This window comes from Dipteris shenzhenensis, chromosome 31 (assembly GCF_047967505.1).
Source record: "Dipteris shenzhenensis isolate YYH24624 ecotype China chromosome 31, Dip_SZ_1.0, whole genome shotgun sequence".
NCBI classification, from domain to species: domain Eukaryota; kingdom Viridiplantae; phylum Streptophyta; class Polypodiopsida; order Gleicheniales; family Dipteridaceae; genus Dipteris; species Dipteris shenzhenensis.
In genome coordinates, this window is record NC_141626.1 from 22,431,756 (window position 1) to 22,449,326 (window position 17,571).

The 17,571-nt window shown below is 43.7% G+C and overlaps 1 protein-coding gene across 1 annotated transcript; it reads left to right on the forward strand.

The window, feature by feature from the left end:
- Positions 1–13,028: 13,028 nt before the first annotated feature.
- Positions 13,029–15,417, forward strand: LOC147881207 (pentatricopeptide repeat-containing protein At1g06140, mitochondrial-like). Its single transcript, XM_087370262.1, has 3 exons — positions 13,029–13,240; positions 13,342–13,418; positions 13,503–15,417. Exons 1-3 carry the CDS (start codon positions 13,099–13,101, stop codon positions 15,402–15,404), a joined length of 2,121 nt encoding a protein of 706 aa, XP_087226388.1. The 5' UTR covers positions 13,029–13,098; the 3' UTR covers positions 15,405–15,417.
- The last annotated feature ends 2,154 nt before the right edge of the window (positions 15,418–17,571 follow it).

The following is a 17,571-nucleotide window of genomic DNA, read 5'->3' on the forward strand; positions in this document are numbered from 1 at the left end:
CCTCTTACCAGGACACCGCAAACTTGGTTTGCTTTCTTGAGCTCCGTACCATGAACCAGGCTCTGATACCATGTGAAGATAGTGGGAGAGAAGGAAGGAGTCTCACTTGCGGCTTTCTCACATACACAATGGGGGAATACACACAAAGGTGGAGGCTGAAAAACAGTTTTCCTCTTCTTAGTTGTGAAAGCCAAAAGAACTCTAGTACAAAGAAATAGAAGAACCCTATATGTGGGTCTCAACCAAACTCAGCTAACTAAGGTGGCATACTAACTGAGCCACGAACTAGAGTACATAAGGATAGCTGTCATACAGCTATTATTCATGGGCGGTGTACCAACCGCATCTGCAGCTAACAAGTTGGTGACATAAATGCACAACGGTCACCCTAGCATGTCACGAGTGGAGCTTGATATCTCAACACATTCCATTCCTCATAGCCTTGGAACTCATTAGTGCAAGCATCTATATCCTCCTCCTCATCAGGCGATTGTGTTCTTGGCCAAAAATCCCTATACACTCCTATCTCTAAGATGTTTTCTTATTCAAGCTCACCGATCATGGTTTTCTAGTAGTCTATCACTGGCCTAATGTAGGACTCATACGATACATTCTTTCCACTTGCACATCTCTCCCAAAACTTAATGTAATCCTTTATCCCCGATATTACTTGCAAGTGATCTCTCACAAATGCAGCCATTGGCAATATATCCAAGCAACCTATCGGCAATAATGGTCGACCCTCACTATCTTTCTTCCACATCTCAATTCCCCCTTCAATGGGCATCCAGTTCGGTGATTTTGGATGCACCTTGTACTACATCATAGGTCTCTCACCTTGCATGAAAAATCAAGATTGTAAAGGCTTTGCATGACCAACCAACGTTTCTTGCTCATCACATAGGTAGCCATCCACATAATCCTTGAAGTTAGGAACCCGTGTAAGAAGAAATGGTGTTGGAGAAGTTGATAACACATTTTCTGAATGTATCCATCAGAGGAGGGAAAGTGAACATTTGCCCTACTCGCAAACTCTTAGAGAACCTACTGAACATGGCATCAATGTCCTCATGTGTGTGCCCTATCATCAAGAATCCCAATTGAACTGTCTTGAAAATGCCCCTTGCTACAAGAAGAGAACGGTATGCCAACAAGTATCTATTTTTGCTCTCAGACCCACAATTATCTAGCTGGAGTAGCAAGTTCTCTGGCAACTTTTGGTATGTTGGCTCAACAGCAACACATCGATTTGAAGAGGGTGGATTTTCACGAGTACTGACAGCAACAAATTCCTACATGTGTCTGCATCCCTCGCAATGGAAGTTGTCATGGAATCCGTGGAAGACTTCGAGTCACTCTCCGGTACAATCTCTAGATTTTCATTTGTGATCGTGGCATCTACAATTTCAGAGAAGCCAGGTCCCCTTGTGGCAATATGTGCACCTTCAGAACTGTGATGGGAGTCCAAAGTGTTTCTTGAGCATAGAGAATTTAGAAGGCGAGCACGTCTTCTTGGAATCCCATCTGAAGCAAGGTCTCCGAGGTCATACATATTCGTCCTCTCTAGGTTGTGAAAAAAAATTGAGAGCGATCCAATTGTCAGGTAGATGGCCACAAACCATTGAGGGTGAAGTGTCCATAATGATCTTGTCCATGCCCATGAGTAATCATTCCAATGAGTGAAACCTGTAATTGCCATGCGGAATTGGTGTCCTTGGACCTCACCCAAAGTCTTGGAATTGCCGTCTTTTTTTGGTCCATCTTATCATGGATTATGCATACATAGTTTTTTGGATCCATCTCGAAGTACCTATGCCATGCATAGTACAAGTTCCTGCAATTGTTGTTGTATCATATGCATCTTTCTCTCCTCCATCAATGAATTGCACTCATCTTGATCTTTTATGGCTACCAATTGAGCCTTGATCCCCGATTGCACAAGCTACATTTAGAGAATTCACTTTCTTAGCAAGGGCTACATTTTTTAAGTCTGATTTTCAAATCCTGCCAAATGTGGATGTGAATAAGCTCTGATAACCACATTGATTAAGCGAAGTGTTGACCTCATGCATGATGTTTATCTTCTTATACACTTCAAGTATCACTTGTTGTGTCTCTCTAGAACCATCCTGCATGGTTCTACTCTTGTGAGGCTAGAACCATCCTACATGGTTCTACTCTTGTGAGGCATATGCTCTGTGCTATTATCCACAAAGTGTTGAATGAGAGCCCTCCCCATACCTGTGTGCACCTTGCTCCTCCTCACAATCCCAGAATTCCCATGCACATATTGTTGCACACCACTCTCAAATTGCTCCCTGTATTAATAAAATGATGCCCTTGTGATTCCATGCATCTCGTACCATGCTCTACAACACACATCCCGACCATTTACCCTGAAGTTGTAGCATATCCTCCCAGCACAGTCACAATGCCAAGCTATTGATAAGGAACTGCCCCAAAAATTCTTCCTTACAGACATTAAGAGGTCTCATTCACCATGTTGGCAGCACCTACTACCACAACAATCGATGGATGACCCGACTCTAGTGACATTTTGTACATTGGCGTTAACATAAGGTTGCTCAGGCTGACTTGGTGTGGAGCATCCTTTTTCAACATTTGATCATTGACCACCTCATCCTTAACTGGTATTGCCTTAACATAAGGTTGCTCAGGCTGGTGTGGCTTCTTGAGTTTCTGGATCATCTAAAGAATCACCAACATGTTTTAGAGAGGTCTTAGGCCACTTGACAATGCTCCAAAGTGCCTCACCAATAAGCACTGCATCCATAGTGGGAAATGGAAAGAGCATATCACTATTGATAGACTTCTCCACTATCACTGATACATTTTCTTCCCCAATCTTCACACCACTACAGTAGCCCTCTAGATCTATGACACACACTGCACCAATTGCAACCACTTCATTCCCCACCATCATCATGACCTTGTCCCCACATCTGGTAGCCATCCCCTACCATTATGATTACAAGAAATGAGATTTTGAAAAAATTACAACCAATAATTTCATAAGACCAACAGTGATTGGCACTAGTACCATTCTCCGAAATCCCACATGGAGAATGGCACTGTTGCCAATCTCCATGTGAGTCTAGAAAATTTTAAAATTTCCCATGCGGAATGTATTTGGGTTTGTGGAACATGGCATTGGTGCCAATAGCCATAAACCAACATTGGAGAGTGGCACCAAAGCCATTCTGCATAGGGAAATTTAAAATTTTCTAAACACACGTGGATATTGGCACCAGTGCCATTCTCCATGTGGAGTTGTGAAGAATGGCACTGCTGCCATTCTCCATAAATCCAAGTGGAATCTCCAAAAATCTTGTGGGAAATGGATCTAGACAAATTTTACATAAATTTATTTTTTCTAAAATTTTCTAATGATTTTCATGGAAACCTCCCATGCAAAAAGAGATTTCCGTCCATTTGAGAGAAAATTTCCGTACAATCCCCACAATCTCATGGGTTAGAATGTCACTCTCTATCAAAATGGAATTGGTGCCAATCTCATTTGTGCTAGTCTCACAGAGAGAATCATATTAGTGCCCACTGAAGTATGATTGTAGAGAATTCTCCAGGTGAGTTTGTACAGAATGGCACTTGTGCCAATCTTATGCAATTCATGTGCCTCCTTCTTATTTTGTCAATAGTCCAATCATTCTGATGGCACTCTCCATCAGAATGGCACTCTATCAGGATGGCAATCTCCATCATAAGGACCTTGAGCTTTGGTAATGGATGCATAGAAATAATTTTGCCTTGGACCCTGGGAGCCATCCTAATCCACAATCTCAATTAGTTTGCCAATCTGATTCTATGTCTATGTTAGTGTCAACTAGATTGATAGCACGGCCATGCTAATAGGGAAGATGGAAACAAATGTGGGAACATTTATGCATTAATTGTATGAGACATTTGCACTCCTTCCAAGGACAACACTCTCTATCAGGATGGCACTCTCCATAAGGATGGCATTGTGCCATTCTCTATCATAATGACCTTGAGCTTTGGTAATGGGATGCATAGGAATTATTTTACCTTGGACCCTAGGAGCCATCCTAATCCATGAGAGTTTGTGGAGAATGGCACTGTGCCACTCTGAACAATTCAATTAGTTTGCCACTCTCATTCTATGCATATGTTAGTGTCAATTAGATTGGCAGTAGTGCCATGCTAACAGGGGAGATGGAAATAGATGTGGGACATTGGCATAGTGCCACTATACACAAAATCTCATCGATTACAATGTCACTCTCTATCAAAATGGCACTGGTGCCAATATCCCACATGTATTTCCTTCGACCCTGGGAGCCACCCTAGTCCATGAGAGCTTGTGGAGATTGGCACTCATGCCATTCTCCACAATCTCAATCAGTTTCCCACTCTCATTCTATGTCTATGTTAGTGTCAAGTAGATTGGTAGCAATGCCATGCTAACAGGGAAGATGAAAACAGATGTGGGAACATTTATGCACTAATTGTTTGAGACATTGGCACTCTTTATCTGGATAGCACTCTCCATCAAGATGGGAATCTCCATTAGGATGGCACTCTCCATTAGAATGACGTTGAACTTTGGTAATGGGATGCATAGGAATTATTTACCTTGGACCCTGGGAGCCATCCTAATCCATGAGAGTTTGTGGAGAATGACACTAGTGCTATTATGGTAGATAAATTTGACCAAGGTAAAAGGCATAAATATGTGTGTGTGCTTGTATGTGTGGCAATAGTATAATAAAATATGGTGTGCATAGGGCCTAGGGTTGAGGTGGCAGGGCATGACCATGTGCCACCCTTCCACGTAAGAGGACCCATAAGGTGTGTTGTACATAATCCATGGTAGTAATATTATAAAATGTCAAAGTGGCATGGTTCCTCCATGTGCCACCCCTCCGCCTAGGCAGTTCCATGCCGCATTTAGTGAGACATGGCCCAAGGACCATGGGAGAAGTAATATAAAATAGGTGGAGATGGATATTATATTGGATTATCCCCTCCATGTAGGATAGGCCCATGTGGGGGGGGGTGTAGATAGAGTCCAAGAATGCAAGTTAAATAATGGGGAAAGTAGGATGAGGTGGCAAGACTCCTTGTGCCAACCCTACACTTGTCCTCCTAGATGTTTGAATGTATTATAAAATTGGGAAGAGACCAAGGGAGTATCTTAGACTTGGGATATGGGGTTTGATTTATGTGGAAAAATGAGGCAAAGGGTTATCACACACAATTGAGAGTGCGTACCCACCTAGCCCACTGTCATGGGAGATTCCTCCAGACACACCATGCATGTGGGAGGATGCATTTATTGGGAGAGACCCCCTCTCTTGGCTATAAAAGGAGGGGGCTATTCCTTGATGGGACACGCTCATTCTTTGTAAAGCCACCTAGCTAGTACTTTGATTTCCCCCCATCCTTCCTTTCAAATAAAGCATGACTCTCTTCCCTTGATGTCTCCATCTCTACATTCCACCTCCCATCATGTACATGCTCCTCTTCCCCCTCACCCTTCCCCCTTGTGCCATAGTCCCCCTCTTCATTCCCACCCCTCTCAATCACTTTTCCCCACCCATGTTAATGCTTCTTCCCTTACGTTCCCTTTTCCTCTATGGCCCTCGAGCATTGCCATGCCTAGCATCAAGCCTCATGCTTGACTTCTTTTCTAGTTAATGGAATTGGTGTGACTGCTGGGATACGAAGTCTCCACGGATAGTGGCATACAATCTGTCCATCGATAGCTATTACTCGTATGATTGTGTGTAGTCCTGCGGCATCTTCTGTGTGTGGTTCTCTGTTTCTGCGCCTCCACTCTGTGTGTATTCAGCTCACAAATCTTGTCTTCTGGGTTCTCGTGTGTCTTCTGGTCATGGGCGCATTCGCGTGTCGTCTGGGTTCTCGTGTGTCTTCTGGTCATGGGCGCACTTTTTGGATTATTGTGCACGCCGCACGTCTTGGTGATCTTTGCGTGTTTTCAAAAAAATTATGTCTATTATTCTGTAACAGACCTCGCATCCACCTATACTCTTCCTCTTCTTCTCCTCCTCTTTCTCTTCTTCTCTCCTCTCCTTTTATTAAGGAGTGGGAATTGAGCCCAAGACCTCCCCATTCACAAAAGGAAGACTTACCAATGGGCTAGCAAATAGGAAGTGATCAAAATGTAATGATATTGCTTATATGTTGAAATCTCATGAATTGTAACTCTCTAACCGTGGGGAGTTTCCTCTTGCTGTAAAATGCAAAAGTACTTCACTTCATGTGCTCTATTCATATCTCACACTAGATTGTAGATTTTGAACTTTTTCAAGTACGCACGCTACACGAAGAGGGTGGATATTTATGTCACTTCTTGACGAGTTCAAGGATTTGGTGCTTGGTCCTCTGCTCATTACGGCAACCAATTGGCGAGATCTCTTTCTTGATCTTCATGTAGATCTTCAACAACTGATTGTACAATGCATTGCTCGAGGAGACGAAGGGTGGGATGATACACCATGGATGGTTCAAGGTGAAGAACTAGTGATACACTAGGAGGGCTTTGATTCCAATTCTACTCATTGTGTGGTGATCGAGCTACTTGCTGCATCAGAGGTAATTAAAAGGGTGACATTCTTCCCAGAGTGGGATGATCCACAAGCTTGGGGTGAGATTTGGCACATCTGCTTGTTAATTCCTGTGGATAAGCTCGTCTTGAATGATTTCTTCTCGACCTCACTACAAACGTTTCTAGGGCTCGGCTATGGTTGGTGATGTTTCGACCAAGAAATTCCTTTGTACCTAATCAACCCTTTGCACCACATTTTGAGCTTCATGTTGTAATTCTTTTTGGTCAAAAGATAAACTATCAACAAAGGATAGTAAGTTTGTTTGGTGTTGAACATCTTGGTCAAGTATTGAATTCTCCCCACCCTCTCCTTCTACCTATCTTGGACTACCAAGAAACCTGGGATGTCCGGATTTTAGTTTTGATGTAATGACATCTTGGATCCTTCAATTTGACGGAGCATACAAACCTTCGACCAAGGCTACTGGTGTGGGTTAGAAGCTCACTTCACCAGGGGGTGAGGTGTATTGTTATAGCAAGTCTGCACCTGCAAGTACTTGCAACCAAGATGAGTACTCGACTCTCATTTTTGGGCTACAAAAGGCACAAGAACATCACATCAAGCAACTTGAGGTGTGAGGAGATTCTCAACTCGTGTGTGAACAAGTTACTGGAAGGTGCGGAGCAAAGGTTTGGTTCCATGACATCAACAAGCATTGAAACTTTGCAAACAATTTGAAGAGGTACAAATTCAGCATATCCCTTGAGCTCAATATTTAGTTTGCTAATTTCTTGGCACGTGAAGCTTGTACTTTAATCACGCATGAAATGAGTGGAAGCACCACCCCTTCAAAGCTACAAGCCATGAATGAGGGTCATCATTTGTAAAGAATGCAAAGGTTGTGGTCATCATGAAGCTCAGTGTTGTGCATATTTGATACGATTTTACCGACTTTGGAACATCATCAAAAAGGTCCTTGAGGACATTGCTCAAAAGAAGGATGCCAAACCGCACACCCCTTGAAGAAATAGCATGGCGACTACAAGAACTGGAAGAAGCTAAAGGTGATGTGCAAGCTCTCCAACTGTTGACATTTGTCATGAAATTCTTGTTTACCTTGATGAACAACCTCATGCATTGCCGTGTCTCTAACCCTCGCCTGTAAAGATGGATGCAATATCATGCCTCGACCAATAAGGGTTGGTCCTTTTAAGATTGTCTATGAGCTATTCTATGCTGAAGATTCTTCCCGTATAGCATTTCACAATACACCAGTCACACCCTACCCTGCCTATGTGTGCTTTGTGGATGTATCTTCACAGATTTTCAGTTCAAGCTGCCTCTTTCCATTATTTGCCAATAGTAGGATAAGCCTCATTTTGCCTCTCTTTTCCATTTTCCAAGCATGGCTGGCATTCTTGTGTCCTGTGGTGGGGTTGAAGAAAATCCAAATGAGTATCTTGTGGCCTTCAAGCGCCGTTGTGTTTCTCTCAACTTTCTTATTGAAGATAGATGGTTGTTGGTTCTTCCCACATTTCTAGAGGGTTTGGCTCAAGTGTGGTATGAGAATCATGTTCACCAAAGTTGGCCGAGGTTGACAACAGCTATGATCGAGTATTTCGGCAAAGAAGAGGAGCTAGAGAATGTGTACCTGCAAGTGGCAAACCTGAAGTAGCCAGAAGGTGAGACGGCGTGTCGATATGTGGATCGAGCGGCCATGCTCCTGGACCGTTTAATTGCCACACAAGAGGACAACATCGGATTTTGAGCTGGAATGATTCAGCATGTGTTGGGCTACCTTGTAGCAGGAGCAAGTGATGAATTCTACCTCAAGCTTAAATGGGAGAATCTAGAGACCATGGTGCGAGCACAAGAGATTGCTCAAAAGTTTGATAAATTTCAATCTGACCCTGCTTCAAAGAAGACAGTTGTCCCTCCGCAACCCCCTCAATTCTTGCAACAACAACCTCGGGGGTTACCCCCACCCCCCATCAGAGATGTATCCACCCCCTCCACCTGAAATGTATGGTCCTCCCTTAGATGCTTACCCTCAACAAGGTGTATATCCTCACCCTCCGCCTGAAAGATTTCCCCAGCCACGCCCACAAGTCCCCCGCCTTCCTACTTCCTCGGCCCCTCTTGCTAAAGAACCCGGAGTTAATGTCCTAGACAAGGCCTTGAATGGATCTTCGGCTTGAGATGGTGGGCATCAGAAGTCAAGCCAATTGCCCTCCAAGAGAATGTGCCAATGTTGTGTGCTATGAGTGCCACCAGAAGGATCATTATCGCACCGAATGTCCCAATATTCCAAGGGTAAATCTTCTAAGTGAATCAGGCACCGAGGATTTTGATGTAGAGGTCCTTGACCTTGGGAAGAGAAGTCATACCACCTGGAACCCCTCTCCAAACCATGGACTGGGCTGCCCTAGGAAGAAGTTGTCCTTCTCAGAGCCCTCAGATGCTAAGATGGCAGACCTACCAATAGAGAAGACTAAAAGATCTCGCAAGAGTAAGTGGTTGCCCTCGAATTTTCCAATCAGCTCAGGGCAAGAAGACTATTCGATCATTTAGGACCTTGCTCATCGATCTTTGAGCATCACGCTTCCTCAACTAATAGCATTAAGCCCTAAGGTGAGACGTGAATTGTAGCAGCAAGGGATCTCAACAAGGAGGAGCAAGAAAAAGGGAAAGGTATGAGAGATTTCTTCTATCTTTGAAGAAGTTGATCGGCACCCACATACAGTAGATGTCATCATATATAATTACTGTATCAAAAGTGTGTGCGTTGATGGGGGAGCTGCATGTAATATCATGGTGCCCCATATCATGAAGAAGTTGAATTTGAAATGCACAAGCTGTTCCTCCACTCGAATCAAGGTAGCAGATGGTCGATGACTCGCCACCCTGGGAGTCATTGAGGATTTGCCCATCATTGTCAATGGGTTGACCACAACTGTCAATTTCTATGTAGTGGACATTGAAGATACAAGCAGGAGTTACCCAGCCATACTGGGGAGACCGTGGTTGAGAAAGAGTGATGCAGTCAGCTATTGGAAGACAAGACACATGTCTTTTGGTGCTTCAAAGGATAAGATCCCAGTGCAACCAGATGCCACTGAACCAGAAGAAGACGAGGAGCAAGACAGTGACACTCTCTCATCCTCAGTGTCTGAATCAATGGAAGATTCAGAAGGGGGGGAGGAGTTCTCAGAGAAAGAAGTTTACATTATGGGGGTGTCTCTGACCCCACCACTCATAGAAAAGGTAATAGCTAGTCCTCAACAGCTTGAATCTATGCCTTCCCCAAACCTCACTCCAAGTGAGAAAGACGAGTTCCTAGAAATGTTCAAAGGTTTCCCTGACCTCTTTGCAACTAGCTACCACCACCTTCGCCAACCATGTGACTACCATAGAACACAAGATGGAACTGAAGCCTAATGCTAAGCTAGTGGCTCAGAAGTATCAGAGGTTACGGCCCCTATAGACCGACGCTTTGCACTTAGAGTTGGGAAGCTTGTAGAAGTTGGGTTTATTGTTCCGGTCCACAATATTGAATGGGTTTCACTAGTGGTAGTCACCCCAGAGAAAAACAAGTGGTGGATCTACATCGATTATAAGGAACTCAATGCGGCCACCAAGAGGGACCATCATCCTCTGCCCTTTCAAGACCTTATTCTTGAGAAGTTAAGTGGTCATGAGATGTATACTTTCTGTGATGGTTACTCCGGGTTTTATCAAATTAGAATTGTCGAAGAGGATGTGCTTAAAACCACATTTGCCACACCCTGGGGGACGTTTGCATTTAAAGTAATGCCATTTGGCCTCACCAATGCTCCTGCTACCTTTCAAAGATTTATGCAGATGATGTTTGCTCCTTATTTGGGGGTTTTCTTGGAGGTGTTTTAGATTATTTCTGTATATTAGTAGCACAGAAGGAGCACATCAGCTTAGTGAGAAGCATCTTCCGAATCAGTATAAGGCAGAAGCAATAGCTACTGCAAAGTACTTGCTTAAGCAGCTTCCTACCGAACCAATACAGTGCATGACACCTTATGAAGAATTCACTGGACATAAGCCACACATTGGGCATCTCCGCATATTTGGTTGCATAGCATATGCCCACATACATGATGATCATCGCAGGAAATTGGATGCGAAGTCACGTAAATGCATCATGGTTGGCTACAGTGAAGAAAGCAAAGCATACAAGTTGTATGATCCCTTCAACCGCAAGGTCATTATCTCCAGAGATGTAATCTTCGATGAGGAATCAAAATGGAAAACCTCAAATACACAAGAGATAGACACACCGATTTCTAGTCATCTACAAAAAAAGTTGATGAAGAAGAGTAAGAATTGCCAGGAACACCCCAAGCAGAGCCACAACAGCTCAGATGGTCTACAAGGGAAAGCAGACCACTAGCCAGATTGGCATATGCTTAGAAAGGCAAAGCAATTCAGGTTGAAACCATCAATTATGCTCTTATGACTACCATCATGGCTATAGAAGAGCCAGTGTACTTCGAAGATGCAGTTGACAAGCCAGAATGGCAAACTGCTATGAATGAAGAAATGGATGCTTTGTACAAGATAATACTTGGGAATTATATGACCTTCTACCAGGAAAGAAGGCCATAGCAAACAAATGGGTATACAAAGTGAAGTATAATCCAGATGGAAGTATTCAAAGATACAAAGCCAGACTAGTTGTAAAATGATTTACACAGCAATATGGTCAAGATTATGATGAGACTTATGCTCCAGGAACAAAGATGGATTCCATACGGTTCTTGATATCACTAGCGACACTCAGCAGATGGAATGTGTATCAGCTCGATGTCAAGAATGCATTTCTCAATGGTTGTCTAGACGAGGAAGTCTACGTGCAATAACCAGCAAGTTATGTTGAACCAGGAAGAAGAACTCTACGACTTAAAGCAAGCACCCAGAAGTTGGTACAGCAGAATTGACAATTATTTTGCTGATTTGGGATACATGAAGTCCAATGCAGATCATACTCTCTACTACAAAGTTCAACGGGAAGACATTACTATTGCACTTTTGTCATAGATGATCTGATTGTGACAAGAAGCAAGGATAGCTTCATCAAGAAATTAAAACAAGACTTATCTGCTGCAGAGTTCGACATGAAAGATCTTGGACTTATGCACTATTGTCTTGGAATTGAGTTCTGGAGAGATTCAGACAGCACCTTTATGAGTCAGCTTAAGTATGTTGACAGTGTCCTGAAGAAGTTTCATATGGTAGATTGCAAGATTGCAGCCACTCCCATGGAACAAAGTTTGAAACTTACAAAAGATTTAGAAAAGCCTACAGTCAATGACATGTACTACATGCAGCTCATTGGATCTCTTATATATCTGACTATCACACAGCCAAATATTTGTTATGAAATAAGTGCACTTGCATAGTTTATGGCAAATCCAAAACAGTCTCATTGGAATGCAGCCAAAAGAGTCTTGGGATACATCAGAGGTACAAGACACTTTGGAATAGAATACAGAGGAAGTCATCCAAGGTTGCATGGATACTGTGACAGTGACTATGCCGGAGATCATGAGATCAGGAGATCCACACTGTGTTCATAGCGCCATCATGTGATCATATGTGCATAGCACTAACCCAATAGAGTGCTATAAAGGAAAGGGTTAGATGCCCTAACCCTAACCCTAAATGGGTTTGTATATATTCTACATTTTTAACTAAATCTTGTGTACAATTAGTCATTTGTGGTATGCTCTCTAGGTGTGCCCTCTCTCCTCATCTCCACTCTTCCCCTCCCCTTCTTCATATTTTGTCATCGTACTCCACGTCCCTACCAAAAAGACATCACAACTCAAGGCTGTAGTTAAGCACATGGGTGCACACACCTAGTGTGCGTGGGATCACCTCCTTAGTAGACTCTTAGTTCGACGCTTAGTTCCCCGGTCTGATACTCCTTGGGCACTCGGGTCGCACGTTCGAGCTGTCGCTGCCAAGCACATGGGTGCACGCACCTAGTGTGTGTGGGAACTAACTACTCCTAATTAGACTCTCACTGAGCACTGATGTGGCCAATCCGATACTCCCTGGGCACCTAGGTCACACGTCGGAGCTGTCGTTGTCAAGCACATGGGTGCATGCACCCAATGTGCGTGCGTGGGAACTACTCCTCAGTAGACTCTCACTGAGCCAATCCGATACTCCTTGGGCACCCGAGTTGCACATCGGAGCTGTTGTTGTCAAAAGCACATGGGTGCACGCACCCAATGTGCGTGGGAACCACTACTCACTGGTGGCCAATTAGATGGGCACCCGGGTTACACATCGGACCTGTCGTAGTGAGCACCGGTGTCCAATTAGATGGGTCGCACGTCTATCGTTGCCAAGAAGCACATCACCGGTGGCCAACTAGATGGGCACCGGGGTCGCACAAGCACTTCACCCACTGTACTCAGTAGACTCTCAGTTCGACGGTCAGTTACCCGACCCAAAGACAAACGCATAGCGTTTCTGGAATTCTCTTTAGATGATGCTTACCAGATACACAGCAGCAGGAGGCAGAGATTCCTGTCGTACACGTGACGCAACCCTGGCGAAATTATGCAGCCCGATGCGCATCCCTTGCGGGAATGCATACTACAATAGCTTTGCTCCAAGACTGTGGAGCGGTGAGAGAGGAATGCTGGCCTCAATTCTTATTTTCACCGAGTGGGTAAAGTGTTTGTTTCTCGCAACACCCATCGGCTTTCATAGTGGTCATGCGTTGCAGGTAGGTCAGGCACTGAGTCCTCGTGGAAGGAGTGCTTCACGGATCCCTACCAGTGGTTGGATCATCGAGAGCGCAAAGTAAGTGAGCGACGAGTCTGAACTGAATGATTTGCACCTGTGGATTAATTAGTCTGACGACTGTCTAGTGAATCTTAACAACAGGAAAACCCAACATCTCCTGATCCCAAGCATAAGAATAACAAGGAATCGCTACTGCTAGACAGCTGCCACAATCCAGGTTCGGTTAAAGAGACGCTCAAGAAAAAGGCCAAAGCATCCACTGGTCAGGCCCAAGACCAGGGCTTGGCGGAGGAGTGTGACAAGGCTGGCTTCAGGCCTGCAGTAAAGGTGAATATATCTAAAGAAGGAATACGGTGCAGAAAGAATGGCTGGGAAACGCTTAGCTTAGAGGAGGCACTCACGTCAATTGAACGGATGCCCCAGCTTCCTTCAGTTCAGAACCTTACAGGCATCTTGCAGAAGTGCAGAACAGAAAAGAAACTAACGTATACCAAGCGCTTGTATGCCTACATGTGCACAAATGGGCTAGAAGATCATAGATCCCTTGGGAACTACCTTGTTCCAATATTGGTCCAAGTTGGAAGTATGTGCGATGCTCTGCAGGTCTTTAACAAGTTGGTTGATCGAAATGTGTATTCTTGGACTTCTCTCATCCTAGGCTATAATGAGTGGGGGGAATCACAGCATGCCCTTGGGCTCTACGAGAAAATGCAAGAGGATGCTGTACATCCTAGCAAGTATACCTTCGTTGCTGTACTGAAGGCTTGTGGTAAGCTGAAGGATGTAGAAAGGGGCCGAGAAATACACGTTGAGGTTGCCTGTAAGGGGCTGGATAGAGAGATGTTTGTTTGTAGCACCTTGGTGGATATGTATGCCAAATGTGGTTCCCTTGCAGAAGCACGGGGAGCATTTGACAAGCTGCCAGTTCGAGATGTAGTCTCGTGGACTGCACTAATCGCAGGATATGCTGAGCATGGTCTTGGTGATGGAGCGCTGAACTGTTTTGAAGAGATGCAATTAGAGGGTCTTACTCCAAATGCTGTCACATTCATCTGCAGCCTGAAAGCTTGTGGCAGCATTGGAGCTGTTGACAAGGGCCGAGAAATTCACGCCAATATAGCCAGAAAGGGCCTGGAAAGAGATCTTTTTGTTGGCAGCACCTTGGTGGATATGTATGCTAAATGTGGCTTGCTTGCAGAAGCATGGGGAGTGTTTGACAAGCTGCTTGGTAGAGACGTAGTCTCTTGGAATGCACTAATTGCAGGATATGCTGAGCAAGGCCTTGGTGAGAAAGCGCTGATCTGTCTCAATTATATGAAATTAGAGGGTCTCTCTCCAAATGCTGTCACATTTTTTTGCAGCTTGAAAGCCTGTGGAAGCATAGGAGCCACAGACAAGGGCCGAGAAATGCACGCCGAGATAGCCAGAAAGGGGCTTGAAAGAGATCTTTTTGTTGGCAGTACCTTGGTGGATATGTATGCCAAATGTGGCTCGCTTGCAGAAGCATGGGAAGCGTTTGACAAGCTGCCAGTTCAAAATGTAGTCTCGTGGAATGCACTAATGGCAGGACATGCCCACCTAGGAAAAAGTGAAATTGTTTTTCATATGCTTGAGAAAATGCGAGAAGAAGCTATAAATCCAAACGGGGCCACATTCTCTATCGTCCTTACTGTATGCAGTCACATGGGTCTAGTGGATAAGGGTGAGAAGTACTTCGAGGCCATGAGCAGAGACTTTGGCATCATTCCAAGTATTGAGCACCACAGTGGCATGGTTGATCTCCTTGGTCGTGCGGGCCAGATAGACAAGGCAATAGCAATGGTGAAGATGATGCCTTTCCATCCTAATCTTGCGGTGTGGTATGCGGTGTTGGGTGCTTGTCGAAAGTGGGGTAACGTGGAGCTTGGAAGACTGGCCTTTGATCATGTAGTGCAATTGGATGAAAAGGATTCGGCCGCGTATGTTTTGATGTCTCACATCTATGCAGATGCTCACATGCAGAAGGATGCAAGGAAAGTTGAGACAATGCAGCACATGTTTTGATGTCTCACATCTATGCAGATGCTCACATGCAGAAGAAGCGAGGACAGTAGAGGCAATCAGTGAAGAAACCAGTGTGGAAGAAGAAAGAGCTGAGTTTTTGGACTGAAATTGACAGGATTGTGCATTCATTTTTGGTGGGTTATACAAGACATTCCCCAAAGCAAAAAGCATTTGCAAAGTTAAAAGACCGCTTTCTCCAATGAAGAAGGTTAAGCTCAAGATTTGCATTGGTGTCAGGGACATATGCGTTGAGATGTTACGTGGCTACGCTGAGAAGCTGGTTGTCATGCCTAGGTTTCTAATGACTGTCATGCAGCCACTGTACCAATATCAAACTATTTTATCCCTGCTAATGAAGAAAAAATAGGTGAGGGATGAAATTGAGCTGCATCATGATTTTTGGTAAAGATGGTTGCCTTGGTGCTAAAACTCACGGCTGCAGTTTTAAGAAAACAAGTCTTGAATGCTTACAAATTGTTTTACTACATATTTCTCCCGTCACATTCAAGTCAAGTTGGCTGTGACTTTGGCTAGTGTCCTTTTGGAATTTTGCACAGAATCAAGTTTGTTTCACCATACGACCACTGAAGTGAACCATCTGCTATTTACAATTCACATGAGAGAAATAAACGGTGCCTTGTAGAAGTATGTCACATCTGTCACTTTCATGTTAGATATGGATATATAAGATTATATCTTAGCAACAAGTCACGGATTCTTAAAACATGCATTATTCTTGCTGATAGACGTATAGAAAATATGCTTAATTTGTAAAAAAGATCACATAGATATATAGCTTGTTATAAACTCCTATGTTGCACACTATATTGCATGAATTGTATGGGAACTGCAGTGACAAAAATTGTTGAGAGCCCGTGAGTTCACCAATTCACGCACTTAATAAAGTCTGCAAAAAAATGAGAGATTGTTTCTTGCACAAAAAATGTACAAGTAGCTTCAGTCAGCTTTATAGTTCCCCCCTCCATAAATCTACAAGCTTATTACAAGTCATGAATTTGAATAAAAGAAAAGCATGCTTCTACACAAATCTTGTACAAGAGGACCCTTTTTAGCATTACGAAAAGTATTAAGAGAGCATTATGTGAGCTCTCTCCTAGTTTCCAATCTCCCCCCTCACGAGTTACTTCTTTATTCTTCTAAATTGGAGGTCTCTCTAGCTTGCAAACCCAGTTTACAGTCTCACAAACAAGATTGGGAAACCTCTTCATAAGATTGGTTACCCTTTCCCATGTTGAGGCCTACCCTTCCACTTAACTGGACATTCTTGACATATTGTATGTCTTGTCCTTTTCTCTTGTCTATCTTTTTTTTTTTTTGGTTCATGTGTAGGCTCAATGAGATCAAACTAGGTTTTCATTTGCAATGAGATCGTCATCATCTCCTAATTTTCTTTTGAGCCTACTTACATGAAAAACTAGATGTTTTCTACATCCTTTTGGTTTAAAGGCTAAATTGTAAGCAAGTTCTCCAATTCTCTTGAGTATTAGAAATGGTCCACCATACTAGGAGACAACTTTAGACATTTACTGGTCTTCCAGGTTTTCTAAAGATTCTGGCACCCTAATGGAATGGATGGTGAAGTGAGTGAAGACTACCAAAGCTAATGTGCTCTCAAAGGGATTCTAGTAGTGAAGGCAGGGTGAAAATGGCAAAAAAGTTGTGGTCATAAGACAACCAAAAGGAGGCCCTTGCTTTTTGCAAGCCACAGTTAAAAGAATGATGGGACAGTTTGCATGTCTTATCACAAGAAGTGGCTACCTTTTAAAAGGAGTGGCTACATGGCATGATAAAAGAATGGTTGAGTATAAAAGGTAGTAAAGGCATAGCTCTCATTGGTGGATGAAAAGAGCCAATCAATGGTCAAAATTTTGCATGAAACATAAAGGAGGGGACGTGAGCTACATAGTGTGAAGTGAACTATCACTTGCCCATCAATATAGAGGGTGGTTGGATTGAGTTACAGGTATCTTCTTGCTCATCTGAGGTTGCAGAGGGCAGTTGATCGTGTTCTTCACAACCTTGTTTTCCTTTCAATTCATGGTGGGAGTCGCCCATCTTGTTTTGTTAGTTTTGGCTCAGAGGTCAGGAACCTGGCCAATTCGTGTTCCCAGTTTTCTTGCCTTTGTTTTGACACATTAGTTAGCAA

Coding starts and splice junctions, on each gene's coding strand:
- LOC147881207 (XM_087370262.1), top strand. CDS start 13,099: ATGATGCTTACCAGATACACAGCAGCAGGAGGCAGAGATTCCTGTCGT. Junction 13,241..13,341: donor TGCTCCAAGACTGTGGAGCG/GTGAGAGAGGAA, acceptor CATGCGTTGCAG/GTAGGTCAGGCACTGAGTCC. Junction 13,419..13,502: donor TGGATCATCGAGAGCGCAAA/GTAAGTGAGCGA, acceptor TCTTAACAACAG/GAAAACCCAACATCTCCTGA.